The sequence below is a fragment of the Syngnathus floridae genome, chromosome 18, assembly GCF_059516105.1.
Source record: "Syngnathus floridae isolate MCC-2025c chromosome 18, RoL_Sflo_1.0, whole genome shotgun sequence".
Classification (NCBI taxonomy): Eukaryota; Metazoa; Chordata; class Actinopteri; order Syngnathiformes; family Syngnathidae; genus Syngnathus; species Syngnathus floridae.
The window spans coordinates 6,348,276-6,375,024 of record NC_142430.1 but is presented as its reverse complement, the minus strand read 5'-3'; the positions used below and the strand labels follow the sequence as shown (position 1 = coordinate 6,375,024).

Below are 26,749 nucleotides of genomic sequence, written 5' to 3'. Positions count from 1 at the left end.
CATTTGCATTTATCTGTGTCAGGCTACTTGGCTTTTGGCAACAATTTTGAAAGCATATAGCATTTCTTTACACTGTAAAAAGAAATGCCTGACACTGCAGGTTTCATATTACTTATTTGGACTTGTTTGAGACTAATTTTTCAATTGCCTTATGTTTCATAGTATTACAGTTTGCATGTTGTCATTTAACTCAAAATATGCACAATAGATTTTACATGCCAATGTTGAAAATGGACCACTTGAATTCAGTTAACAATTTAATTCCGGTACAGAGACACAGTTACAGTATAAACTTTACAGTTCACTTCATGTATTTAAAAAAAAAAAAACACTAAAACAATATTGCACAATGACAGCACTGAGAAGAAAGGCATCATGCAGATAGTGCACACCCAGTGAAAAAGTGGAGGGAGGGAGGAAAGGAAAGCAAGTGCGGAAGGGGAAAAACAAAATCATACTCTCCCTAAATGCTGACTGCTTCGCCCTCGCCGCATCTGCACCCGCCTCATGTAGGCCGCTCGTCTCGGGCGAAGGTCTGCTGAAGATTTGTTGGACTCATCTGCCTCGCACAACTGCAAAAAGACAGCACTCAGTTGCATGCGGTTCACTTCTGTAGACACTCACTGACTAGCAGATAGTACTCATCTTCATTTGAGGAACTGCTCCCGTCCCTCCGCCACGCGAGCGAGCCCTGCGACAGACAAATAAGGAAATGTGATTAAAAGAAGTGTGTACACTCTCCTTGTACATTTGATTGCCACGTCACCTCTGGCCAGTCTTGGCCAGTCATGCATCAGGCTCCTTCCTCTTCATCACATGGCAACTGCTTTTCTTGGGGTGATTTCTTCCCTTGCTCCCCAATCCCAGGTCTAGTGACCTCCGTCCGCTGGCGGTTTTGTGCAGCTTCTCTTCCACCTTGCAAGACACAAGCACCAAAGTCTCGCTTGCGCCGTCGCTGTGCGTTTGCACTCAATCAAGGCTGCACAACATATTGGAAAATGAGTGATATGGCAGGATTGGGCCAAACTATTGCATTGTGCAAAGTTATGCAAAAACTTGGGATGGAAATGAACTTTTTGAACTGAACGAGATCAATTGGATGTTAACTTGGATCAGTGACTTCTCTTCTAAGATAATTTGGCAAGAAAACAGTGCTTATTTCATTAGGCCAAATGACAAAGAAAATCTTTCGTTTCCTAAAGTGCATGCCATTAACGTATACCACCATGTGGCAGTTTTCCAATACACGTGCAGCCCTATATACACACACACACACACACTTCACCATTGGTGTCCAAACTGCGGCATGGGGGCTCTTTGTGACAAAAGGCCATTGACACGGGCCACTAGGGGAGCGCCAAAATTCGACTGATCAAGGGCATCGGAATATTAAGATACGCTGTTTACAAGTCAAATCCTCTGTTCAAAATTTCACTCAACACAGTAGTTTAGCCTCATTTTTGCTGTGTCAGATTTATCAAGACACCTCATGATTGACTTTCAAAATTAACACACCGTTTTGTAGCTGGAGCACAACATTTTAACAATAGAAAAATCTCATGATTGATTAGAATCTAATGAATTTTTGTCAAAGAATTTTGAATTTGTTTCAGTATGAGGCCCTCAAACAAACATTCGGACACCACTGGTGTGAATTGAAAAAGAAAAACTCCATTTCACGCATTGAAGCTGTGCAGGTCGACGTCTCCAGGGAAGCGGGTCTCCCTCAGAACCTGGCTGCGGAGTGATGCCACCCGACCAGCCGGGAAAGCGGTCCACCTCGGATCAGATTGTGTCGTGTCCCGGTCACCATCTGCACACAGACACAATGTCAAACTCAAAGAGCAACCAAAGTTGGAGGTCACTTGCTTACTAGATCACAGCGGTTAGCTACTCTTTGTTACCGTCGCCGGGTCAGGCCGTGCGTCCCCCTTTTGCATCCAGCCTGCAAAAGGCAGCTCATGCTAAGAGCTGTCCGCTGCTCGCGTCATGTCTTGAGCACCTTCGAGCGGTGGTTCCTCGTAGACCGACTCGCTCCCACGCAGTCCTACACTGAGAGGAGAACAAAGAACCAAGTACCACAGTGGTAGGTTAGAAAAACACAAAATTACATTGCAAAATTGGACATTCGGAACCGGCTCGCTCCAACGCTGCCCTACGCTGAGGGGAAAACAAAGGACGCGAGAATGGCAGTGGTAGTCGGTTAGAAAAAGACAAAAATGTTACAAATGACATTGCAAATTTGGACATTCGGGACCAGCTCGCTCCAACGCTGCCCTACACTGAGGGGAGAACAAAGAACGCAAGAACAGTGGTAGGTTAGAAAATGACAAAATATTACAAATGACATTGCAAAATTGGACCGGCTCGCTCCAACGCCGCCCTACACCGAGGGGAGAACAAGAACGCAAGTACGACCGTAGAGAGAATAAAGAACGCAAATACGACAGTGGTAGGTTAGAAAAGACAAAATGTTACAATAGTCAACAAGTCCTATTGTAAAATTAGACAGTCGGCTCCACATCAAAGTTTCATTTGTGTCCATCAACGTGACACCATCCTCCCCCAAAGGTTACAATGCACCGTCAATGGCAATCCTAGCACAAGACAACGCTGCTCTTATAGCAAGATTGGGCTTCTGCTTGTGGTACCCAAGCTGGTTCCTCCACAAAACCTGAAACATAAAAGGGGTGAAACACAAGGATTTGGTTTTGTCGATCGGTGTGACGGACCGAGTCAAGTCAAGCTCATTTCTATTGTCCAAAATCACAGTCAAGTCTCAAAGGGCCTCCCCCAAAGCCTCCAATGCGCCGGCCGGCTTTCAACCGCTATCCTCGCACAAGACAAAGCTGCTCTGGATCCAGAAAAGCCACAACCTCAACCACAACTACAGCGCACCTCTTAAGCAAGTCCAACCATCAGACCCCCAAACACCTGCCCTCATTTCAAGGCAACCTTTCCGGCGTGCACCCATAACCAAAGGCAACCACAGCAAAACACTGCCCCCTCCTGGTCACACGATCCCCACACGTGACATGTCCACGTTGGCATCCTGCTTGATTCTTGACTGGTTGTGGAATTGGTCCTTTCCTCATTGCTTCTCTTCAACCCTGGAAAAACATGTCAACCGGCAGGCAGTGGAGGAATTCAGATACAACTTTTTGGGCTATATTTGCAGCCGAAGTGTTTGGTGGTATTTTGTCACATTCGATGTTTACACAAATTTACAAACATTAAAAAAATGAATTGCATTAGAATAAACAAGCTACCACAAATAGGAAAATGGGGGTGAGCAATTGACATGCATATATAACATTTGAAATACATAATCAGGGGGGGAAAAAAAAGCTGGGCAGCACAAAAAAAGAAACACTTCAATGGAAAAAGAAACAAGCTCAATGTGCTAAATCAAATAAATGGAAATAAATTGTGACAAGATACACTCAAACCTCAAACGCTATTGTGTCCCTCAGTGTGAAAATCCTGCAAAAAGCAAAATCATATTGTGAGAAACGGCAATAAACGCCAAACATTTACTTGTGTGCTCATTTACCTGAGTAGGTCCCACGCGGTCGAGCGGTCGCACCTGTGCACTGCTGCACTTGATGAATCTGCCCAGGGCGTGGCGTGAGGTCCACCAATCCAAGCCAACCTTTTTCTGCGCATGCTCGCTGGAAGCCATATAAAAAAAAAAAAAAAAATCACGCATAATTTGCTGGATATATATATATATAAAAAGAAACACTTCAAAATCGCGCATACGTTTGTGAATCTCAAAATCACATCAAAATTACGCATCAGTTTTAGATGCACCAAATGTTTGAAAGTGTGCGAAAGCTGCAGAATTTGAACGGCGCGTGTTACGTCATATACTTACCGCCATGTTGGATATGCCTCAACGAACACGGCGACGACCGGTGCTATTTTTTAAGGCAGTTGGGGTGCTTAAATTGAATTTTAAATTTCAATAGAGTGACTGTAAAGTAAAATCTCGTGCTCGGGTTTCCAGTCGATGGCAGCTATTTCACCTATTGCACTAATTTACGGCACCTGCGCCAGGTACTGCGCACGCGCAGATGATCTCTCCTGGACGGCAATCACATTGGGACAAAAATCTAGGTGACTACAAAAGACAAGTAAAAGTTTGTGATTTGGAATTCATTTTAAATGTAATAGCATAGAAGATGCTAGTTCGACATTTACAATCAAAAAGACATTGTTTTTCAAGACATGAAAAGTGTACGTGACCGTTGATCCGCAAACGTCCATCCAAAAATTCACAAGCAAAATTAAATATTTGCAAATGCTCACACGAGATTAACAAATTGTAAATGTCACATATTTGTCAATCTCAAAAACACATGCCAAACATGAATATATATGTGTAAATTGAAGTTGAAGTTATCTTAAAATTCCTTCAAGGAGAGCAAAATCCCTCCCCCCTTAGTCCCACCTTCCTCAGCCAGTCAGAACCTAGAACCACAACCATCCTCCTCCTTCAAGTAGCAACATGAAGTAGTCTGAAGTAAAGGATTTTAAAAACACTTTTAAAGGGCAATGGCGGACACGAAAAACGTTTCTCAGGTTATTTCTCAAATTTTTGAAGAGGCACCAACGGCCAGGAAGAAGCTGATTGAGAACCAGAGCAACCTGCAACAAGTTGCAGACTACTGCGAAAACAACTACCTGCAGGTGACAAATGAGCTTTTACCATCCACTCAAACATGCAGGACACTTCATTAGGTACACACAAGATAGGTCTTTAACAAATACATGATGCTTGATGCTTCCTTTTGAGGCAGACTGTCAATCCATTAAGTTCATGGAATATGATGTAGTGTATAAATAAAACGACGGCATTTCAAAGTAATTGGAGTCGACTTGTAAGGCAATTGAGGTGTTTTTAATGAAATTCTGCAGGCAGATGAGCCAACAAAGGCTCTTGAGGAGGCCAAAGCTTTGACCACTCAGGCATTGGCAAGCGTCACCTATCAAATCAACAGCGTGGCCACTTTGCTGCTCCGACTTCTCGACTCTCAGGCCATTCAGGTCAAGAACATGGAGTCCTCAGTTAATCTCATGTCACTGGTAAGAAGCGCCGTTAGCCATGCAAACATCATTTCCAGTGCCTGCTTTCCACCAGTCCTACTCAAAGTTCAGTGTTTTTCCCCGCCTTTGGTCCAGGCTGCTTCCATCCACTACGAGAAAGTAGCCAGGAGAGAAATCAGCATCTTCACTACGTCCAAAAAAACCACACATGCCGCTCTTGTGGCTCCGCCCACTTCGGGAAGGGAACTGGAGAGAGGCTATTCACGACTCCCCATATCATACTCTTGCTTGGACACCACTGGACACAGTTTCCAGGTAACCCTAAAGGTCACATATCGAGTGTCATATGTTGCCTGTATGGCGGAACATCTTCTGGTGACCCCCACACAGGTCTCTCAAGAGACCCCCGGAAGCAGGACAGGGACTACTGACAGCATACAGAGAAATGCAGATGCCCCCATGTATGTCAACAATTTTTTTTTTTTTTTATGCATGTGCCAAGGTTGAATACAATACAATGAATGTATTTCTGTTTGTTTAGATCCAACCAAGGCATCGCTGTGCCTCTGCCATCAGTCCCCACCTTGCCTGCTGAAGCTAACCTCCCTGATGACCTCCCACCACCTCCTCCTCAAGCTACAATTGACGCCGGTTCATCTGCTCCTCCACCCCCTCCTCCTCCTCCTCCTCCTACCAGTTTGGACAGCGGACTGCCCCCTCAACCTTCTTTGACCTCACCAACATGTCTGCCACCACCACCACCACCACCACCACCACCAAGCAACCTCTGCTCACCGGACTCACTTCCCCCTCCACCTCCTCCAGTTGCAGGAGCTTTTTCTCTTCCTTCTCCATCTGTGGCGGGAGCTGCCACTCTTCCTCCTCCTCCACCACCACCGCCCACTGCCACTTCTAGTATTTTGCCCCCACCTCCTCCCCCTCCCCCTCTGCTACATTAACATTTTTTTTTTAATAGCGTTTGTTCGTGGATGAGCTGTCGCAATAATTGTTTGAAAGTTTTACAATATACAGTATGACAATGTACACGTCTTCATAGACTTGTTCTATAGAGCAGCAGCAGAGATACCTTCAACATGTTTCAACACCGGCCCCTTAACATTCCAAAACGACAAGTTCAAACGGATTCCTCACTTTCTCCTTCATTGACTTATTCCTTCCTTATTAGGTCTCTGTTAGAATCATTTCTATTCAGCAAGTCCTTAAAAAAACCTGTGATGACAAGTGACAGAGATAATATACTTGTTAAATGCTTATCTCGGCAAGTCATGATTACTTTTTACATGCCGTGCAGGGGCTGAGCCTAAAGGCAATCGGTCATTATCATACAATCACTATTTGGTAATTTAGGAACATATTATGTTTAGTTGTCCCAGGAATGAAAGCTGATTATAAGCTTTTATTTGCCAAAGGGTATTGATTTACAATGCTTTTTTGTGGTTGTACTTTTTATCACAAGGATATCCTGCTACATAATTTTATATATGGATAATTTCTCTAGCAAAATAAATTGCAACAAACATTTGTTTATCTTATTTCCAGAGCAAAAATATTAAGTTTGCCATCAATGCCTCTGATGTCATCACCTATACTGCTTACAACCACTAGAAGGCGTATTTTAATGGCATCTAGCACATTTACTGCTACTGCAATGTCTTAGGCCAGGATTATACAGTAATGCAATTGAGTCAATGCACCTTAGTTGCATCAAACAGGATGATGAGCATTTTTTTTTTGTTTTGTTAAAGTGGGGCAGTTACACATTCATTGAGCAACATAAACTTCTGACATCCACCCAGGATATGTCCTAAACAGGAAGTTAAAAGTCCTGCGGCTTTAAATGAGACAATAACGCTATAAAAATCAGTTTTATGCTTGGAACACATTACCTTTTTGGAGCCACGCACAGAACAAAAACATTTTAGGTTATGTGAAAAATTCCTCGACAAGGTAAGACTCAATATAAGTAGTGCATATATATTGTCAAATATATTTTGTTTCAATTTGGTTTCAAGTTTTTCATAGAGTTATAAAAACTCAGCGGATACTGAAAGGCACAATGAGCTACCAATTTATAGGATGAAGGTCCAAAGAGTATGTTGCTCATTTCTGTTACAAACACATTTCCAATGGTACACCTATCTTAGTGTTTTGAATATAATTGTCATTGTAAAGCCTGGAGGGTCATTGTGGGGTCACAAAAATATGATCTGTTCTAGTTTGTTTGCATAAAAGGAGGCGTGACACAATGTTGAGACATTGAATAACCTGCAAGGCTGTGTAGTGTTTACATTTTTGCAGCACGCTTGATTTATTTTGTTATGTAAAGTTAACATTGCAAAGAAAATCCAATTTATAGTTTTTTTTTTGTTTGTTTTCAACAGTGTGCGGGACCATGACCATTGTGAATATATTTCAATATGTGTAAGTAGCCGCCATGACGAATAACACAGCAGTGTCTTGAGATACGAGTGTGCCAACTTAGTTTTACGAGACGTTAGTTGTCATTTAGATGATTTTAAAAAAATATATATATATATGAGCAAAATTTTGAAATGCGAGTGCTATATGATGGCAGTGAATGCAACACTCTCCCAGATTAACTTGATTTCTAAACTAACGAGTAGCGTTTATGTGACGGTGTTGCAATGCTTTAACGAACAAACTTTTTAACATAAAATAAATTCATACTCACAGACATATATTCTTGCTCTTCTTTTCGATTCATTTCACTGGGGGGGGGACCATTTCAGAGTGTTTCAAGTTAGGAGCTTGGTCACAGAATGAATTCAACTCGTACCTCAAGACAGTGCAGAACACAAAAGTAATCACATGATCCTAGTAGACCAGAACTTGTTCCCAGATTCCCGAGCTTGGTGGTGTCCATCGCCGTGGTGCTGCTCTGCTTCTACTTGCACGCCAGGAAGAAGAGAGCCGTGTATGACATCACCGTGGCGAGCACTCAGGAGGACAGCGGCATTTCCATCCAAGCCATTTCGCTAACAGAACCTCAGGAGGGGACGGCGAGACATTACGAGAGACTCCCACCGAGCTACAGCACCATTGATTTTCCGCCACCTTACTCACTGGTGGGTAAACCTTAAATGAACAACTTTGGACTAGGGACTTTATTTGTGAAGAATGAGAGTGTTGAACTCACCAGTGTCGGTCTCCTCATCTGCTGCCATGATGGTTTCAAAAAGCACTCCTGGTGCTTGATAAGGATCTGTAAAATATAGCTTATCAGATTGCACATGGATTTCATTTTGGACTAGCCTATGCTTGAGCCGCAAACTAATAAGCCGTTAAATTGTCAAGAATTCTTGTGCGGTTTATATAATGTTGAAATTTCTTTCAGTTTGACCCCAAACTGACAAACGTTTGGCCAGGGGGCCCGCCTCCCGCCTACGAGATGTATCCCATCACGCTGCCTCTGGCTCCTCATCACTGGAGGACCCCCTCGACCAGCACTTGCGCACACCCACCAGCGTTTCTATGACCAATAGATTTTTGTTACTGTGCATCAAAGTTTAAATGTAAAAAGCTACACCGACACTTGTCTGAGTGATGGTATAGTTTTTATTACGCTACTTAAAATAAATATGAAGACGTTGCCAGTATTGGTGGAACAAGTATTTAAATATTCAGTAAATCCTTGGCTTTTTAAAACAATATTAAGGCAAAATATGTACTGAACTGCTTGTATGTGACAAATAACGACATCAGCTCTGATTGAAATTTGTCTTCAAATTCATTTGTCTACTTTCTGCTTCGCTCATGTTTACTTGCTTTGCAATTCTCAGTAAACCAAACAGGTTGTAGTCAATATTGGCTAGTTTGTTGATATTGATAACTGTCGTATTGTGTCAATAGGATTCTATTGCTGTCTATTTTCCAGATGAGTGACGAAATACAAATAAAGCACATTTCTTAACAAATACAATTATACTAGTAAATGGTGCTAGGGTGGGAAAATACATGGAATTTCATACAAATATCACATTTGGTATGTTACCGTCTGTCTTGTAATAATTCAATGTAAACATGACACTACGTTAGGTATTTGAAATTTGGAAGGCTAAAAGATTTCGACCCATGACTGACCTACCTAAAATACATGACTCTTTACAAGAACTGGCCATTCCACTACATTTTCTTGGTCAACTACTAGTAACAATCAATACTGATTAAATGTTCATCTTAAAATATTTGTAATGCCAATCTTTGAATGTTCCGAACTCCTGCGCAAAGGTAACGTGGATAGCGCTTAACGTCCTATCGCTTCTTGCCGTTGTTGCCGGAACCAACAGCGCCCCTGCTGGCTACAGTCAAGTAGTACGCTCCAATTTGCCCCAGATGCATCAAGATGTGTTTAGCGTATTTCAGATAGTTTTTTCTTTTGCCTCCCTATAGGACAGAACAAATTGTGGGGGTCATCGCCAACAAGTCCCACATCATGGAGCAAATTATGTCCCGCCTCTATACTATACATTTCTTAGCAAGTTGGCGCTTAGCACACACCCACTCACACGACGCCGCTAAAAACCGAGAGCCAAACTGCTTCAATATCGACAGAATGATGACAAATTAAGTACAACACCAAGTCGGTCCAAAGAAACCACTTCACATTTATGCCCCCCTGAATGAGGGGAGGAGGCGTCAACGGGAATGGTCCGCTGTTCTATAGCTTTTGCTGAAACTCAAAAGACCCAGCTGACAGGCACCCACTGTTGCTCGTTTGAGAGTTTTTCCATGGCGGAGCGTAGACTTCGGAACGTGGCTTCTAGGCTGTCGTTGATGATGCAGAGGTCAAAGTAATGTCCGTAAGCCCTCTTGATGCGCTCGCTCTCATCCACCGTCCTCTTGAGCTCCGAGTCCTGAAGGGAGCACGTCAAAAGGGGGATGCGTATAGGCCGTTTGGTTGTCTTGAGTTTTACATCGGCACTCACCGTTAACTGTTTTGTGACCACTCCTGACTCGATCGCCGACCTGTTCATGGCCTTGAGGACCTCAAAATCGGGAGCCTCGATGAACACCACGTAGGGCAGGAACTCAGACGTCCGTAGGATTTTGAGAGCCTTGGAGAAAATTACCGCTGTTGTCAAAGAGTTCACGTTATCCTGAAAAGTAACTTTCGTGCATGATTCCACCTACCTGGGGGTTGACATCCAGGATGCAGATCTTTCCCGTTTCCGTCACCTCGTGTATGGAGTTGATTTTCGTACCGTACAAGTTGCCGTCGTATTCGCCGTGCTCCAGGAAACGGCCGTTTTTAATGTCGCACTCCATTTCGCTGCGTGTCATGAAGGAATACATCTGACCGTCTCTCTCGTCAACCTTTGGTTTTCGGCTGGTGACTGGAGACACAAAAGTCAACTCAAGAGATGAAACATCATGATCAGGACATGCACTTGATTGCACATTTGCACTCACATGGGATGGTGGTGCCGTATCGCTGAGGATCGAGCACCAGCAGCTTGTTCTTGAGACTGCGACGCCCGACACCCTGCGCACCAATCAGAACCAGCGTCTTCCTTCTGAAAGGGGGCACCTTGGCGACCTCCTCATAGATCCGCAGTTCGTGACGATCAAATTCTTTCAAAGATTAATACTTGTAATTAACACGCAGCCCAGTCCAAGACCCTCTTATGTTGGGATTTCAAGTACCTGCGTTCTTGGTGGTTAAATACATCATCTTTTTCTTCTTCTTGCCACCCATTCCAGCACACAAAGGTCCTGTGAGAAACCAAAACAGATTGCTTGTTTTTGCCAGCTCGTTTCATAAAGTGTCAGCTGTTATAAGATCAGATGTTATATGCATATATGACCACTAGATGTCGCTGCACAAACGCTCTGTACTGTCCTTTTGTGTTAGCTAGTTAGATCCAGGGAATGGTATCCTTTGTGTTTCCAGCTTTCCTTCCCCCACTGGAACGACATTGGAAATATTTGGAATTTGTTGCTTTTAGATCAAGAATGGACAACGATGCGTCCTTCCCTGGTTCTGAGAGCTCTTAGAGTCTGTCAGTGGCTGTTCTCCAAAAAGTGTAGCGCAATTTTGTGACTCACCGCACAGCTTGGCTTTACTCTGTTGATGACTGCAAAATTTTTAAACAAGACCGGGCAAGGTTTGTGCTTAAGGGCCATATTTAAATTTGAAAATGAACAGATGGAGCAGGTCGTTCATTATTTGAAAGGTGTATATAGTACGTCACATATTTTTTTTTATCAATAAAATGATAAAATGCCAGCCAATTTTTATTTGTGAAAAGATGCACATCGTCCGTCAATGCAAAATCCTAGCTCTGCGGATTTTAATAACCGCCATCTTTAAGTCCTGCTGGTGCTCATTACCAGAATTCGGGGCGCTCGCAGACAGACTGGAGAGGTGACAGCGCGGGTGAAAAATGCACGCATGTCGTCGAGTGGAACAGATGTTGTCTTTGTTCCCTGTGTGTTTATGCAGCAAGGGGTCAAATCTGCATAATTAAAAAGCGTTCGCTTTGTTGTTTGGGCGCCGCCGAGAGGAGGCGTGTCGTCTCGGCCGTACCTGAGGTAACGAGCTCCAGATCTCGTTTCACAAACGCTTTCCTCTTCTCCTCGAGGAGCTGACTCGGAATCAAACCGGCGCTCCCTCCCTGGATGTGGCAGGCCTGAGAAAAGACACGAGTTGAGAGCAACAAACGGGGCCCCCCTGTCGTGTCGCATATGTGGGAGGCTGTACCGACCTGCCACCAGTTCAGGTCTTCCTGATTGAAAATCTGCAGAATGTCTCCGCTGCAGAATCTCAGTCCAGCCTCTTTACATGGAATCAGCGTATCGTGCGACGGGTCATAGTCAAAGTGACATTTGACAAAAGCCTGGAAAGACATATGGGATGATCTACAAATGAGTTTAAAACAAACTGGCACATACTTTGCATGCTGTTTAATTAATTCCGTGCATGACTGAGCGTTATTAAATTTGGCAGAAGAACAATCAAATCTACTCTCCGTCACAGTTTAAGGCTGATAAGCGCAACGTTCAATGATAGGACACCAACAGAGAGAAACAAGGAGAGAGGCGCCAGAGAACTCCAGCCAGAGTGAGCCAAAACGCATCGCCATGGAAACCATTCCCTCCCCTTTCTGCACTTGACGCCTTTTCTAAAACTCCAATGATGTATGATCATTATTAAAATAAAAAAAACAAAAAAAAACACACACAAACTATATTGGTGGAGGTTCAGCTCAGGACAAAAAGAGGCTTTTTAAGCAGAGCGCTGATGCTAATTGGCTGACCAGACACAATTGGCAGCCACTTTCCTCTTCGCTGAAAAAATGCTAATATTAAAACGCTGGCTGCATATTTGATCACATGGGAGTAAATGTCAGACAACGAGTACAATGCCAAGTGAATTGGATAACTGTCTGTTTTGTAAACTGCAATTTCTGGGCCATTAAAAGGTCACTTTGCGTTTGGTTAAGTGACAAAAAAAAATACAATTCAGATATCAGAACATCGCACTCCAGAATTAGATTTTGTGAGGCTACTCAAATAAATGCCTAACTCATTCTCCATCCCTCCCAAGAAATGTCCTACCTAAGATTCCAACAGTCTGGACTGACCTGTCTGGGTGTGTGTGGCTCCTGATAGCTGGGCAGGATCTTCAGGACCACGCTGCCGCTCGCCTCCTTCAGCATCTCCTGCAGGACTTTGGGGTCGTTGCCCACCTCCTTGCCGTTCACCTCCTTGATGATGTCCCCCACGTGGAGCAGACCTTGCTGGTCGATCATGCCGCCGTGGAGGATTCTGGCGATCACCAGCTCGCCGCTCTCCACGCGGAAGGTCACTCCCTTTGCACGCAAGCGTTTTGTACTGAGCAAAATGTAATTGCGTCAGAAAATCCAGTGCAGGTTTCTCATCCACTCACCAGGTGCTCGCCAGCCACCTTGCGGATGCCCACCATCCTCACGGCGTCAGGTGGCACCGGTTGGTTGTTGAGGGCTGCGTCCATGAAAGTACAAGGGCTGGGAGGCGGAGTCTCGTAGTTTTTAGAGGCCACGGAGTCATGAGTCTCCAGGAGCGACTTTTAAGGTGGCGAGGGATGACAGAAAATGTTGATGGCTCCAACACTATCTCCAAATCAATCATCACGGTGAAATTTCCTTTCCACACCTGAAAGTGAGGCTCCTTCAGGATGCGGACCAGCTCGTCGGCTGCCTGGCTCCTGTGCGCCAGTGGGCTGAGCTCCTTGAGGATGTCCTGGACCAGCTCCACGTTGTTCTCCCTCACCGCCTCCAGCTTGGGCTCCTCAAAGCGCTCGTGAGCCTTGGCACGGATGAGGAGAAAGCAGATGGCATCCACACATTTGTCATGACATTATTGACACAGGATAGCTCTCATGTTGCGCTTCTGATGACTCCAATCACTGATCTGATTCTCTACACGGTTAGATTGCTTGATTCTATCAAGAGCGCCGGGCAATCAATGCAATTCACCATCGCGCACGAAATCACTTTTTTTCCTTCCATCTGGCTTCCTCGCTCGGCACGCAACAGTGTTTATGGATTTACCAGTGATGTCAAAAGTGCCTGTATCAATCAACGAGCCGCTTTCATTCACGGCATGCCTGAGCAGATTAGCCTCTTTCGGTTAATCGCTAAATTTCCTCCAAGGTGCTACTACACTGCTAAGCCTTTAATGGCCCATTTTAACTGGATTGTAGAAATAAACAATCATCATTACTCACAAAGAAGACTTCTCATAAACAAACGTCGTACCAAACTGCATCTAACTTCCTGGCAACTATGATTTGGCTCTCACCACTGGGCTCTCCATGATGCCTTTGAGGAAGATGAGGTCCAGGTCGTTGGCAGTTGTCGAGCTGATGCTGTCACTCAGCGTGTCCAAAGCCTGATGCATGACTGCAAACAAGACACAAAGAAGAAAAGAACTCATTCCCGCTCCAAATGATTCAAACAGTTTGGGGTCCTTTCAGTGTAAACACATAATGGTATAATTCCCAATGAAATGAATTTACAGCTACGCAGTCGAGACAAATATTGGTTGTTTACTGAGCCTGTCACCTCAAAGCACTACATATAACTAGAAAATATTGACTGGAAGGAAAATTCAGAATCCATGTACAAGAAAAAATTACAGCGCTATTCTACCCGGCGCAATTCCCAACAGAGGAAATGAGGAGACTGACACTTTATTCGACAAAATTTCTTGAGTGATTACAAGCACGTGAACAATGCCCGCTTCTCTTCCGAAGCGCATCTTAAGCTGCCTCTCAAAGTCGGAATAAGGACACAAGTCACATCTTGGCTCCGTCTCCAAGCGAGACACAAGCCAGGCGGGCAATAACAGTGACGGAAGCTGACGACCTTGATCGTTCATCATTACGCAGCGCTTCCTTTCGTTTCAAAGTAAATTAAGTTACTAATTGCACGAGGCTTCTGCAGTGAAGTCTTTTTCTTTCTGCTTGGCCTCCTCTGACAAGAGTTCTGCTCCATATTGCCAGATTTGCACCTTGCAGAGCACATCAGAGCGCCAGACTCCGTTTTAAAGTCTCTTTAATCACATTAGCCTCTTTCTAATCACACTTTTTGTGTGACGCTCTCTGCTCCACCCAACAAACGTGACAACGTAAATCACTTTTTACCAATACCCTATTCTATCTTCTATCAGCTCAGCGATTAAGAAGTAAAACCACCAATAAACGCATGATTCATAAACACCCTCGAAGGAAGGATCGCTAATAATAATGATGATAAAACAGCGGGATGTCCTCTGGCATCACTCAGCAATTACAAGCAAGGCAAATTAAAGGGAGCCGTTGTGCCCTCCGAGAAGGGCTACAATTAAAGCCAATGTCACGGAGGCCGCTAAACGTTATTGTTTGTGCAGGAGGGGAAGACCGTGAACCTCTTACAAAGCATTTAGTGAAGGTTGCCTTGTTGCTATGGAGTGCTGTGAAGGGACTCCGAGAGGTGCGCAGGGCTGATTCTCAAGGGGGCCTCGCATCCACGATGGGGTGCAGAGTGTCATTCTCTTGTTGTACGTTTCGAACTGACAAGATAACGTGATTAATAACTCAGCTTAGCTTCTTTGAGATGGATGTCGAAGAGAGAGGCCGTAACATTTTATTGTGGTTTGAGTCACCGGATGAGTCATTTCTGACTTAATGAGGTGTTGAGACTTTCCATGCTGATGCCAATCGATCGGGAGCTGAAATACAAAAGAATTACAAGTGGAGGCCTTCAAAAGTTATTTATGGCCATTTTGAGGTCATATAATAAGTTAGTTCCCCCAAAAATGTGAGGCAACTGGAAACATTTAAAGGAGGACTGGCTGACTCCAAAATTAGCTATACGCTAACTCAAGGTCAGCCACATCTGCCATTAAAGCCGCCCGACACGACAATGCGGCCACAAATGTCACAATAAAAATTTCATCCCCACCAAGGCGTAACTTTTTTGTTACAAGCCTGTCCAGTTTTGTGTGCAGCTCGAGCGCTATAATATATTGCCCCGCGGACAAATGTGGGCGAAATAATTGTAAGTGTCAGCACATTATCACGTAGACTGAGCCCAAGCCCATTTCAATTGTCCCGTTCTCAAGAGAGCCCGCAACGATCTCAGATGGGCTAAACCGACAAAGTGAAAGCAAAGCGAGCGGCCTGAGTTACACCCTGAGAATTGTATGATTTCAAACAGATGTAAACAATGTGACCTGGTGTCTGATTACAGCATGATGGCGTATGAATGAGCTCATCAGACGCTCCCACCCTCCCCTCCTGAAAACCGGATTCATTATGGCTGTCCCTGCTGTCAAGTCCCATTACAATTGACAGGCTTTGTCGCAAGCCAGCACCCAGTGTGGCACATGCACTTTCAACAATGTAACTTCATGCGTATTTAAATGGACGCCGTGAGCCGTGACACCACCTAACTTCATCTGGCAACCACCTTTAACAATTTATGGCAACCCATACATGGGTCACGCGAGCCAATTTATGGATGCATAAATAACACAGCGGTATGAAACAATATGTAATATTAATGAACTTTGTCAATTAGGAATGGCGTGTCTATGGAACTCCAATGTAGTTCAACATTTCATTTTTGAAATGACCGAAGATCTCAATCCAGCCGTACAGTTGAAACAGTCTTTGGAGGAGAGATCAGAACTTTCCACAAGCACACGCTAACCTTCTGTCTCGACACAATCAACGCAATGCAACCACCTCTGACTCCGATCTTGCCATCTTTCTGCATCCACGGCCGCCCTTGTACTTTTGCTCCTCCCGTGCATTCCAATGCCGCCCTGGGGCCTATTCTGTCGGGACTTGTCATCGTCACCGAAGATGTGCCGACAGACTCCCCCTGGTGATTGACTTAACCGTGATTTGCTGCATTTATATCATGTACTAATTAAATCCATCCAGGTCATCCTGATGAACATGTCGCAAAGTAGACAACTGTGGTCTTACCTTCTTCCCCAAGCTTCATCTCCAGGCCCTCCAACGAGAAGGCCGAGCCCCCCTCCTCAAGGGAGAGTCTTCCAAACAGACTGCCAGCCATAGTGACCAACACCTCACTACACCGTGCCGACACACACTCATACACTCGCGGCAAGACGCCCAATACTGTGTGTGAGGCTGCGCTCCTCCTCCTCCTCCTGCCAAACGGCTCCTGGCTCTTTTTCCTCCCTCTCCACCTGCTCTTGACGTGAAAGTGTGTGAGCTACGCACGCCTGACTGAACGTCCTCTTCTCCGCATGAATGAATGCGGACGACAGGCTTGTGTGCAGGAGTAGACCGGAGAGAGAGAGAGAGAGAGAGAGCGAACGACACGTAAAAGGGGAGCGTGCAAGAAAATAGAAAGTGTGACGCTTACTCTGGGAGGAGGGGGGGGGCAATTTTCCTGGAGGCTTCCCTGTGGGGGTTAGCTGGGCAGAAGAGTAGCACTGAGCTGGCTTGTGAAGAATCATAAATGAGTAATAAACAAACAAGGCAGACGTCAACGCTAATCGTGAGCCTTGAGGAATTTAAGTGAAGGCGGAGAATAGGTGACCATTTCTCCAATTCTCCCTTCAAGTCTGTGTCAAAAAAAAAAAAGCTTTGTGAAATATAAAAAAGTACTTACTCTGGCTTGTTTTGTAATGCCAAGCTGAGTCCTTGGCTCGAGGACAACTCACATTTTAAGCGGCTCCCTCTGAACCTGACTGCTTTGTGTGAATACTTAAGAGCAAAACAATACACAGAGTACTCAGAAACATTAGAATGCGGATCGAATGGATTTTTTTGTTTTCTAATACTACAGGATAAGCGGCAGGGAGAATTGATGGGTGGCGCCATGTTTTTGTGGTTCAACAAACTCGAATCAGATGTCTCTCAGTCTACCTGTGACGTAGACTGGATCAGAAAAATCCTCCTTGAGGCATGACTAATTTAAGACGGGAGTTGAAGCGAACCATTCGCCAGTTCATTAAGTCACATTAGAACTGGTGAGATGAAATCCACGTCTGGAGTGTGGGATTAGCTCCAAAGCTTTCACTATCACTCGGGCTCTTTTGACGTCTTCATAGCTCCTCAAGGCACTCAACGTGATAGCTACCGCTGCGTTGTCAAGATCTTCTCCGACAGTGACCGTTATATCGCGAGTATAATTTTAGTCTCGTTTTAGCCGATGTTGACAAAGCCACTTACCGGTATCAGAAAAAGTCGTTGCCACGGGCATTTTAGGACGTCTTCCTTGTGTCCTCCGCCAAATTTGCTAGGTGACCTGCAAAAGCAAACAGACTTTAGAGGGGGAAAAACTCCAGACAAAACTGAAGTATTGATTAGCAAACGATTGCAACATCTCCGGCAGGAAGGCACTTTTGCAGAAAATAATTTCCTTCCATCATGGAGGGCCCAACTATCGTGTTTTCAATCTGCCTAAACAAGCTTCCCACCCACATTAACTGCAATCCAACTCACTTAGGAACTATTAATAGACGTCCCTGCAGTTAGTGCCTTTGTGTCCGTGGGGGGAATATTACGAACAGATGGAAAGATTGAACAAGCGGGTGAGTGAGCAGGCCAGCCAACGTTTGGCTTAGAGAGGATCTGTTGATTCTAATTGATCCATTTAACATCAGGCACCATGAGAACCAAAACCGGGAGTTCCAAAACTGGACTGTCAGGTGACCTGGTAATGTAGGAATGTAAACAGAGAATAGTCACGTGATCGGGGGGGGGAAGAAAAAAAAAGACTGCTAGTAGTGGCAATATGTCAAGTGGGCGGGTCGAATACGAGTGGGTTTCAATAACAGGGATGAAGAAAGTGCACAGCTGTTGAACTGGAGATGCCGGCATGAGAAGATGCTAATTTTTGGTTGCTATGACAACATATCGCAATGGTAAAAGCAGTGCTACGGCAGCCCCGGCAATGTCACTGTAGGGTCACACTTGTGTACATATCTGAACCTCAGATTAAAATTTAAAATGATTGTGCGCACTGAATCGCACAACAAGGAATACAGTTTGACAGATGTGTTTACACTACAAGTATTGATTATCATTATCACATGCTTAAAGAGCTTTGGGGGATAAATAATCAATATGGATTTGCTCTTTAATGCCACATGAGCCTTCCTTCCGCCCGAGGGATGTTGTGTTTGCGCAGGGAAATGCGGAGCTTGTTAAAAGTATAAATACAAGGATTTCTATGAATTCTTTTTTTTTTTTAATGCCCTCATTTTAGCATTATGGTAAAATGAATTGGATTCTGATTGCTTGCTCTTTGTTGGTGACACATTTTGGCTTGTATTTTTTTTATGACCTTTGCAAGTTTCCATACAACAACCACCTAAAGGCGGCAGCATGTAAACACGCAACACACATGCACAAAAGCACCGGCCAAACAAGACTTAATCCACATATGGAGCTTGGCGTCAGGCCTAAAAATAACCCCGTGCTCCCACAGGTTCAACTCCTCTCATTACTTTACAGGGAAAACTGCCGTATCCAAGACAACTGTGAGCGGCTCCTCACTGCCCCCCCCTCCCTGTGCATTGCCATGGCAACAGGGGAAATGGCGTAAAATAATGACGGAATTAAAACTCATGCTATTTAAAGATGTGACGAGCTTAATTAGAGTTGATCAGATTTACAGTACATGGAATATTCGCATAGCAGCCACAAAAAGCTCAAATATCAAGAATTGTACATTTAAGTGGGAAATTAAAAACTAAATAATGAACCAGATAAACACATAGCATCACCACACATTAAGTAACCGCCATAAAATATGAGGAGCTAATAAAAAATGAAAGTCATGTATACTGAATAGCACCATCTGGCTCAAGGAAACAAGCTGAGAATCCCCCTAGGAGAATTTGTTTTGTATTCACCAACCACGACTAATGCCCCCATGACAGACCATCCATTAGTTGCTGAGATGTTTTGGTGTGTGTGAGCGTATGGGGCGTTTGAATAATTTTAGCATTTTCTAAAAGTAAACGTGCTATTTTTAACTGCGTATAGCACGTAAATAAGAGATGATTCAGTCAGAAGGAGGTTCAAGCGATGCTGACGACTGTTATGAATAACACCAAAACATGGCGCTATAAAAAGGTACCTCTATGATTAAATCGAATGTATTTAAATCTTACGGTGGCAATCTGAGGTCAAGAACACACTTTTTAAGTACTGCATTAAGAATACACACGAGTCATGGAAAATTGTAACATTGCACTCAGGAGATTTCTGAGCCAATTTGACTTAAAACCTTAAACATCCAAATTAAAAACTGATAGGAAATATCTTTAGTATCGGGTCTTTAAAATGAAATTTATGAAATATATGTTGAATATAGGATCATTTTTGTGCTTTTCAAACATTGAATACAACTGAGATCATATGGTTGCACAAGTGCGCACACCCTCTTATAACCGAGATGTGACCTGTGTTCACATTCAAACTCAGGTGACTCAGTTTAAGGATGACCACTTATGAATTCGTTTTTCGTCGACCCCAATGTTTGCAATGGGGGTCCAAAACAACTGTGCACGTGCCCTGCAGGCGCGCATGCGCACACTCCAGCGTTATTAAAAATACTTTGGATATTCAAATATCGACGTTTACAGATGAAAAAAAACGTAATAATGTAAAATACCACTAAACTGCCAATGTTGCAATTGGATAATGAATACTGTACTTCACGGTAAAGGCGACACATGACGTCACTGGACAGGTGCAATGAGGGCAGTTATGCTCACACAATACATATTTATTATTTATTACGGCCACTATTTAGCGTGTTTATAAGCATTGGGCGGAATCTATGTAGCTATTTGTGCGTTACTGTGGACTTATAGGTTCGGTAAAACACAATTACTGAGAGAAAAAAAAAAAAAAAAAGACAAAAAAAAAAAAAAAAGACAAAAACGCATTGATAACAAATTGGCCGTTTTTGTGTTCGACGTTCCCTCCATGGAAGGGACTTGCCCGCTCACCTTGATCCCGGAGTCGCGTTCCTGAGAGCGGCTTGTGAATGCAACTCGGCTCGGTGCAGCTGGTGTCGGCGGCAGGTCTTGGTTAATCCTCGCAGTTACTTCCAGACGTCAACCGCAACCCACTCAGCGCGCTTGCCTTAAGACGAAGAAAAACACTTATTTGATCTTTGAATCGTACCGTTTCTTCGATCTTCTTCAATAAGGTTTGCAGATGGAGAATAAACGTCACGGTGCAGTACAACAATACACACACATACACGAGTCGACAATGGATCGGAACCTCCTGTCAGCGAAATTAATGAGCTGCCTCTTGGTAGAACAGTGACCTCTTGTGGCGCTATTTTGCATCACACCCATTATAGATTACAACTAACCAGTTTTAAACTGACAGACCGTAATTAAAGAACAGAGTATGAACAATCCAAAATAAAACTGGATTGACTCATAACTTTTATGCCATTATTTCCTTTATTGTAAACTTATTTTTCTCATACAAATTATTTACAATGTAGGCCACAAAAACAAAGAGGTGTACAAAGAGAAGCAATGCAGACAAATAGAACAAAAAACATGCATGCATATCGATCAATTGAAATAGATTATTTAGATGCAGGGTGACCCTCCAGGAAAATCACAGCTTTGATTGTTGTTGGATTTTTTTTTTTAGGAGGACGAGTCAGCGTTTTCATCAATTACCATCCACTGTTATAGTCTAAACTGTAAAAAAAAAAAAAAAAAAGAGAATGGTTAGGCACACTGCAACCACATTCATTGTGCCTGTGCTTCCATAAGTGTAATGCAATTGAATAAAATTAAAACAATATTTAGATGGACAGTGAGCCCTGACATATCGTGGTGGATAAGCATACTCCAAATGTTTTTGAACATTAAAAATTTAAATGTATATTTAAAATAAAAAACTATTGCATGGAATTCTGAGATGAAACATGATACATCTGGAGCCCACTGTGATTAAATTAGGATGATATTTGATGGAATTTAGTGATGATCTGAATCTTGATCACTCACCGTGGTTCAGTGTCTTGGCTTGGATCTGCACCAAACAGCAGCCATGCCATCGCCTGCTCAGGGGATGACCTTTTCCCATATCTGAACAAAATAAAAAATATTACAGGATACTATCATATAGTAAGGACTCATTTTCGGCACAGATTCGGACAAGCTTGTCTGCCATTGTCTAGCTTCCAGAAATCAATGCTTGACTACTGAGGAGTAAAAGCCGCATGACACTATGATAAATCTAGCCTGTGTAATTACACAGCAGGAGTATAAATGATGCCTAGTGTACTAAATAACACCCCATTGTGTGTGTGTGTGTGTACACTCTTGTACCCGTGCGACCAGTTTCCACTTAATGACTCGAATCGGTGATGTAATGTTTGGCAAAGCTGAAATATGAGACTTTGTATTTGATCAGGGAGCCGTTAACCTTTTAGACGAAGACACTTTATCACAAATTGCTCCTATAAGACGTCAAGCGGTAAAATGACAAAGCTGCTACACAAAGTTTGTAAAAAAAAAAATAATCAAATACTGTGTAGAGGAGGGAAATACGTTTTGTAGCTTTCTTCTAATTATGCAGAAAAGTACAACATGTTGTGTGTCACCTCTGCCTGGTGATGAGGTTGACATAATGCCTGACGGCGGCCTGGTACTTGGCCCAGTCCTCCGGAGAAGCGTTGGTGCCGGGACTCTCGGGTTTGGGAGGGTAGGCGTCGGCCAAGCCGCTCCAAAACACCAACAAGCACACGAGGAGTGCGGCGAGCATCATGCACGGTCTCAGCATGTTGGATGGACCCTTGAAGAGGAACAACGCAGCAGTCATGCACAGTCCTTCTGGGTCGCATGGTTGTATTAATATATCATCACATAATTATCAAAACAAAATGAAAACCTACTTGTTGGAAGTCTCCTGGAGAGTATTGGATGGTTGATAATGATGCTGGTGGTGGTGGTGGTGGTGATGCTGGTGCCCCGACTTGCTCCTCTCCTCCGTTTGCCGCCCTTTTATAGTGAGGCGCGCATACCTGATGCGTGCTGCTGAGTAACACTAAACCACACCTCTTACTTTTCCCGCTACTCTGCCACGCGGCATTGCGTAACTTGGAATCATCCGTTCATTAAAGATTATGTATGCTATTGCTCATCATTTTTTTTTTAAGTATTTTGGTGACCATATTAGCTCAACATATTTTAAAAAGCTTTCAGTACAGTGTACTATTTATGAACGATTGTACATTCTGCCCTCTAGTGGACGAACATGGAATTGTTCTGCCTGTCACTATATGTCACTATCATAAATATATGAATAATCCATCCATTTTCTGTACATCAATGATGAACACATTTAGATTTTTTCTTTTTACAAAAAAAAAAATACAATATCAATTTGTGCTTAGGGTTCATTTTGAGGGAGATTGTTGTCGTCAGGATCACTAAATTGTTTTGACTAATCTGATCTGCAAAGACTGAATATATTTCTCTGGGTGGTAATGAAATGATGCAAAGGATCAAATCTCTCTCAGGTGGTCAAACTAGTCGATTATGTTTTTTATGACCTTTGCAGAAGCTCCAGTTTATCTTGGATCTTCACAGTCTGCTGTTCAGGTTGCTTATCGTTGCGCGCGTTCATCTGTTTGCGTTCGCGACAGAGATAGATATGCGCATCGATGCTTTTGTTATTTGTCTTTTTTTTTATTGCTTAATCGCTTGGTGCCATTTCGCGGGGTTTATTTGCTTGCTGTGTTGGGGACACTTGCTATTGCGTTTTTTGTTAAAATGATGCTATGGAAGCAGGAGCACGTTTTTCTTATGTCACCTCACATGTCACAAAAAGTATAGAAATTAAGGCAAAAAACTGCGGTCACTATACACCAGTGGCATAGAAAAGATGAACAAAGAAACAACTCATTTGTATCATTTCAAACTATATTATCATATTATCTGGAGTAAAAGACTAATGATTTTCAGACCAATTAAATCAAATTGGACAATTTCCCTCGGCACATTAGTGGAGCGCTGACGAGACGCACACCACCTCTAATGGGATCGACACAAAAGTCGCCGTAAAAATTCTGCCATTAGGAAGATATTAATGTTCACTGCCGAGTGACGCCATCGGAGGTATTGCAATAACGAAACACGTTTATTGTTGTGGTTGGAGGTGCTTTAGGGCTAGGAAGGATGATTTTATGAATTCACACCACGCGGAGTTTAAGATCAATATTACGGGAAAAATGTGGTTGTTTAAGTTAGTTTGTGTATTTATTAAACTATCAAGTAGCAGCTGAAATGGGCCTAATTATGTTACAAAAATAGTCGTTTTTAACTAATTGTCCATTTATATTTGAGCGAGTAATACACATGTTGCAAATGCAACTTTAAAAATGAATTTTAAGGGATAAAATCATGTTGCTTAGTAAATGAAGGACACGTGTTGGTCGGGGGCTCCCATGAGACATGAGACAGTTCTACAGTCATGAGCTGTTTATAGAATAGTAAAAAAACATTTTTTTTTTTTCTTTCTCAAGGCTTGTCCCCAAGCGCTTGTCAAAAACACAAGTCGATTTGGGCCGAACTCCCAGCTGGTGGCCTCTGTGGACCTCCTGCTGGCAATAAACAAGCAGTGCCATAAAAGGCTGGAAGTGGATTCTAAGATTACTGATTGATTGCTCGGACCATCTCTCAGCAATTATTGTACCATCGTTCAAAGTATGATTAGAGGAAAGCCCAACTGAAGTGAAAATGGATTAAAAAAATACATTTTGAGTAGTCCCGGGGTGAAGTCGCCCTGTTGTAACTATCTGATCCTTAACGGTGGCCTTTCCGGAACATTTCAATTCTACTCCAGTAATCAACATCTCAGCGTTGACTTTCCGGTGCTATAAAAGTCAATGGGAAGAAACAACGATGTGCACAGGACAAACTCATTAGCTGTCCGCAGTGTTTGCATGTGAACAAGTCAGATAAGAGCAAAGAGGCAACAGTTCAATTTTTCACACGCCGCTAGCGCTTAGTTAAAACCCTCCCGTGGAGAAGCTCTGATAGAAGGAAACTTTACTTGATCGCCAACTTTGCCATGCCTTGTCTGAAATTTGACCTTTTTCTTAGCCGTCAAAGTTCCACTCCGGATAAAACATCTATTTGCCTTACTCAAGCAGTTTACACACGCAAGCATGATGGAAGCGCAATCTCCCGGGAGAAAATCCGACTCCTTCCTGTCAAACGCGTGGAAAAGGGGGGTAATGATGTGTTTTTATTCCGTCTTATCTCTGTCAGTGAGACACTTATCTGAACAGAGTGCTTTTTAGTCGGACATGACATGAGGGAGGGGGAAAAAAAATTAAATAATTGCCAGAATCGTTATTACATGCACATACAATGATGAATTGGAGAATTTCAAATGGTAAAATTCACTCTGGTGTTTCGCTACCCTACATTTAACTTAGCATCGTCAGTGTTGCATTATTAGCTAGTCATTGTCCACCATTAGCAATAACAATATTTGTCATTATGTACCCCAATTGAGGCAAGGATTAGCTAGCCAGATGCAGCTCACATAGGAAACGTTAGTTTAGTACCTAGTATTACCCCATTTGTGCTTTTAGTGACCACATTTGATTTTTTTTTTTTTTTACATAATGAGGCATTGGGAGACAAACTGGAGAACTGTTGATAATTTGTTGCTGTATACTCTATGTTGTCTAAATGGATCCTCTGAGCGTCAGTGAGGAGCGACCGCTGGGGGGGAAAAAACTCGTCATATTTCTCCGGGCTAGTATGTTATGGACACTGGCTATTTACTGGCATAAAGACTGAGACCGTGCACGTCAGTTGTTTTCCCAAATAGCGGCGTCTCGTGTGATTCTCCCGTCCCAAGAGGAGCGCGGCTACTCAAGTCTGCTTCTGACTAAGAACCATTTGTCTTTGCCGGGAAGCAGAGCGGGCCAATTACAGCGGCGGGCCCGACTTACTGATGCTTTCATGAGCAGGCCGGCAGCTTCAGGTAACTCTGATGGATGACGCAGGCGACCGGCCTTACGAGGCTTCAGGAAAAAGGTTGATTTGATTTCGAGGGCGGTTCTAGGTTTTCACTCGTCAGTACCATTTTTAAGAGACTATTTGAAGGATGGAATCAGCTTTTGATATCTTCTCCATCAACCTGTTATGATTCCCTGGCAACTTAGTATTTGCGTTTTGCTAGTAAGAAATGCACCTATTCAGATTTCTTTGCAAGCTGCCACAAGATGGCGCCACATCTAAGTCTAATAGTAAAAATTGAATTGATAGAATGGAAGGGGGGGCTGGAGTGACCATCTCATTTCATCTAAAATCTTTACATGTAGAGGAGCTAAGTTTGGCCCGGGTTGTTAGCGGAAGATAGTCTATATCAAGATTGTAACAATATCTACAAGAACAGAATAACACGCCTCGATCTCGATCAGAAATGGCGTGCAGCTTGTGATAGTAAAATCAGGTCAATTTTTACTAAAAGTGGAGAAAAAGATTGACGTTACCTGTTAGAAGCCACGAAAACCTCGAGTGTTTCTTTTTTCCTCTTCCCTTGCTGATGGATCTAGCAAAAATCGATTCTGGGAAGTAATTACAACAAGTGTGATCCACTCAACACTGAACGTCGTTAACAATGTTCAATAAGAGCAACTTACCCTTTTCCCTTTCTATTCCAAGTGGCAAATTGATTCATTCTGGTTGAAAGCAAAACTCAAGGACTTTTGTATGGATCAACATTGGTAGTTAAGATCTGCTTTCTTGTTTTGTGTCACCTGAAACACACTCATAGTTTGATATCAATCACTTTGACTCTGGCTTGGAGGTACGAGTGTACCCGACTGGTCTTATATCATTAGTGGCTTTAAAGAAACACAGACAGGTAATATCAGAGTAGCCAGAAGCGAGTTTGACAGATACTTGCCTGAGAGATAAACAGAAAAATATTGAGAATTCAGTCCATGAAGATGAACTGTTGGGAAGCATTTATATACTTATATTTAAGTGGTTCAACTTCTTTTTCTTGTAACTTTAGATATTCCTCTATTTTCCTGATCGGCAAATTTAAAATGCAAATAAGCATCCCGTCAGTTGCCTCGTGTGTGCACTTACGTAAAAGATGAATGATATAAATCGGGCCGGGCATCTTTCACTTGCACCAATA

General features: G+C 43.2%; 3 protein-coding genes across 3 annotated transcripts; 1 reads left to right on the top strand and 2 right to left on the bottom strand.

Moving 5' to 3' along the window:
- Positions 1–244: 244 nt before the first annotated feature.
- Positions 245–16,880, bottom strand: mpp2b (MAGUK p55 scaffold protein 2b). Its single transcript, XM_088359420.1, has 19 exons — positions 16,547–16,880; positions 13,873–13,973; positions 13,225–13,377; positions 12,980–13,135; positions 12,675–12,902; positions 11,796–11,927; positions 11,618–11,720; positions 10,735–10,803; positions 10,501–10,662; positions 10,222–10,424; positions 10,017–10,145; positions 8,228–9,944; positions 7,868–8,076; positions 7,763–7,799; positions 3,554–3,671; positions 3,450–3,483; positions 1,905–3,110; positions 767–1,813; positions 245–691 (listed from the first exon to the last, which is right to left on the bottom strand). The coding sequence occupies exons 1-12, from the start codon at positions 16,635–16,637 to the stop codon at positions 9,768–9,770; spliced, it is 1,704 nt and encodes a 567-aa protein (XP_088215546.1). The 5' UTR covers positions 16,638–16,880; the 3' UTR covers positions 245–691; positions 767–1,813; positions 1,905–3,110; positions 3,450–3,483; positions 3,554–3,671; positions 7,763–7,799; positions 7,868–8,076; positions 8,228–9,767.
- Positions 4,234–6,589, top strand: LOC148382596 (abl interactor 1-like). Its single transcript, XM_088359421.1, has 5 exons — positions 4,234–4,692; positions 4,921–5,088; positions 5,185–5,364; positions 5,440–5,510; positions 5,591–6,589. Exons 1-5 carry the CDS (start codon positions 4,558–4,560, stop codon positions 6,006–6,008), a joined length of 972 nt encoding a protein of 323 aa, XP_088215547.1. The 5' UTR covers positions 4,234–4,557; the 3' UTR covers positions 6,009–6,589.
- A 4,125-nt stretch (positions 16,881–21,005) lies between the features above and the next one.
- Positions 21,006–25,195, bottom strand: pyyb (peptide YYb). Its single transcript, XM_088359422.1, has 4 exons — positions 22,476–25,195; positions 22,185–22,375; positions 21,586–21,666; positions 21,006–21,273 (listed from the first exon to the last, which is right to left on the bottom strand). The coding sequence occupies exons 2-4, from the start codon at positions 22,361–22,363 to the stop codon at positions 21,249–21,251; spliced, it is 285 nt and encodes a 94-aa protein (XP_088215548.1). The 5' UTR covers positions 22,364–22,375; positions 22,476–25,195; the 3' UTR covers positions 21,006–21,248.
- Positions 25,196–26,749: the final 1,554 nt, after the last annotated feature.

Bases quoted from the DNA above. Each gene is read 5' to 3' on its own strand.
- mpp2b (XM_088359420.1), bottom strand. From the start codon at position 16,637: ATGGCTGGCAGTCTGTTTGGAAGACTCTCCCTTGAGGAGGGGGGCTCG. The intron at 13,974-16,546 runs GTAAGACCACAG...TCTTGTTTGCAG, and splicing joins GATGAAGCTTGGGGAAGAAG to TCATGCATCAGGCTTTGGAC. The intron at 9,945-10,016 runs GTGAGTGCCGAT...TGCTCCCTTCAG, and splicing joins TGGTCACAAAACAGTTAACG to GACTCGGAGCTCAAGAGGAC.
- pyyb (XM_088359422.1), bottom strand. From the start codon at position 22,363: ATGCTGAGACCGTGCATGATGCTCGCCGCACTCCTCGTGTGCTTGTTG. The intron at 21,667-22,184 runs GTGACACACAAC...TATTTTGTTCAG, and splicing joins AACCTCATCACCAGGCAGAG to ATATGGGAAAAGGTCATCCC. The intron at 21,274-21,585 runs GTGAGTGATCAA...TTTTTTTTACAG, and splicing joins AGCCAAGACACTGAACCACG to TTTAGACTATAACAGTGGAT.
- LOC148382596 (XM_088359421.1), top strand. From the start codon at position 4,558: ATGGCGGACACGAAAAACGTTTCTCAGGTTATTTCTCAAATTTTTGAA. The intron at 5,089-5,184 runs GTAAGAAGCGCC...CCTTTGGTCCAG, and splicing joins CAGTTAATCTCATGTCACTG to GCTGCTTCCATCCACTACGA. The intron at 5,365-5,439 runs GTAACCCTAAAG...ACCCCCACACAG, and splicing joins CCACTGGACACAGTTTCCAG to GTCTCTCAAGAGACCCCCGG.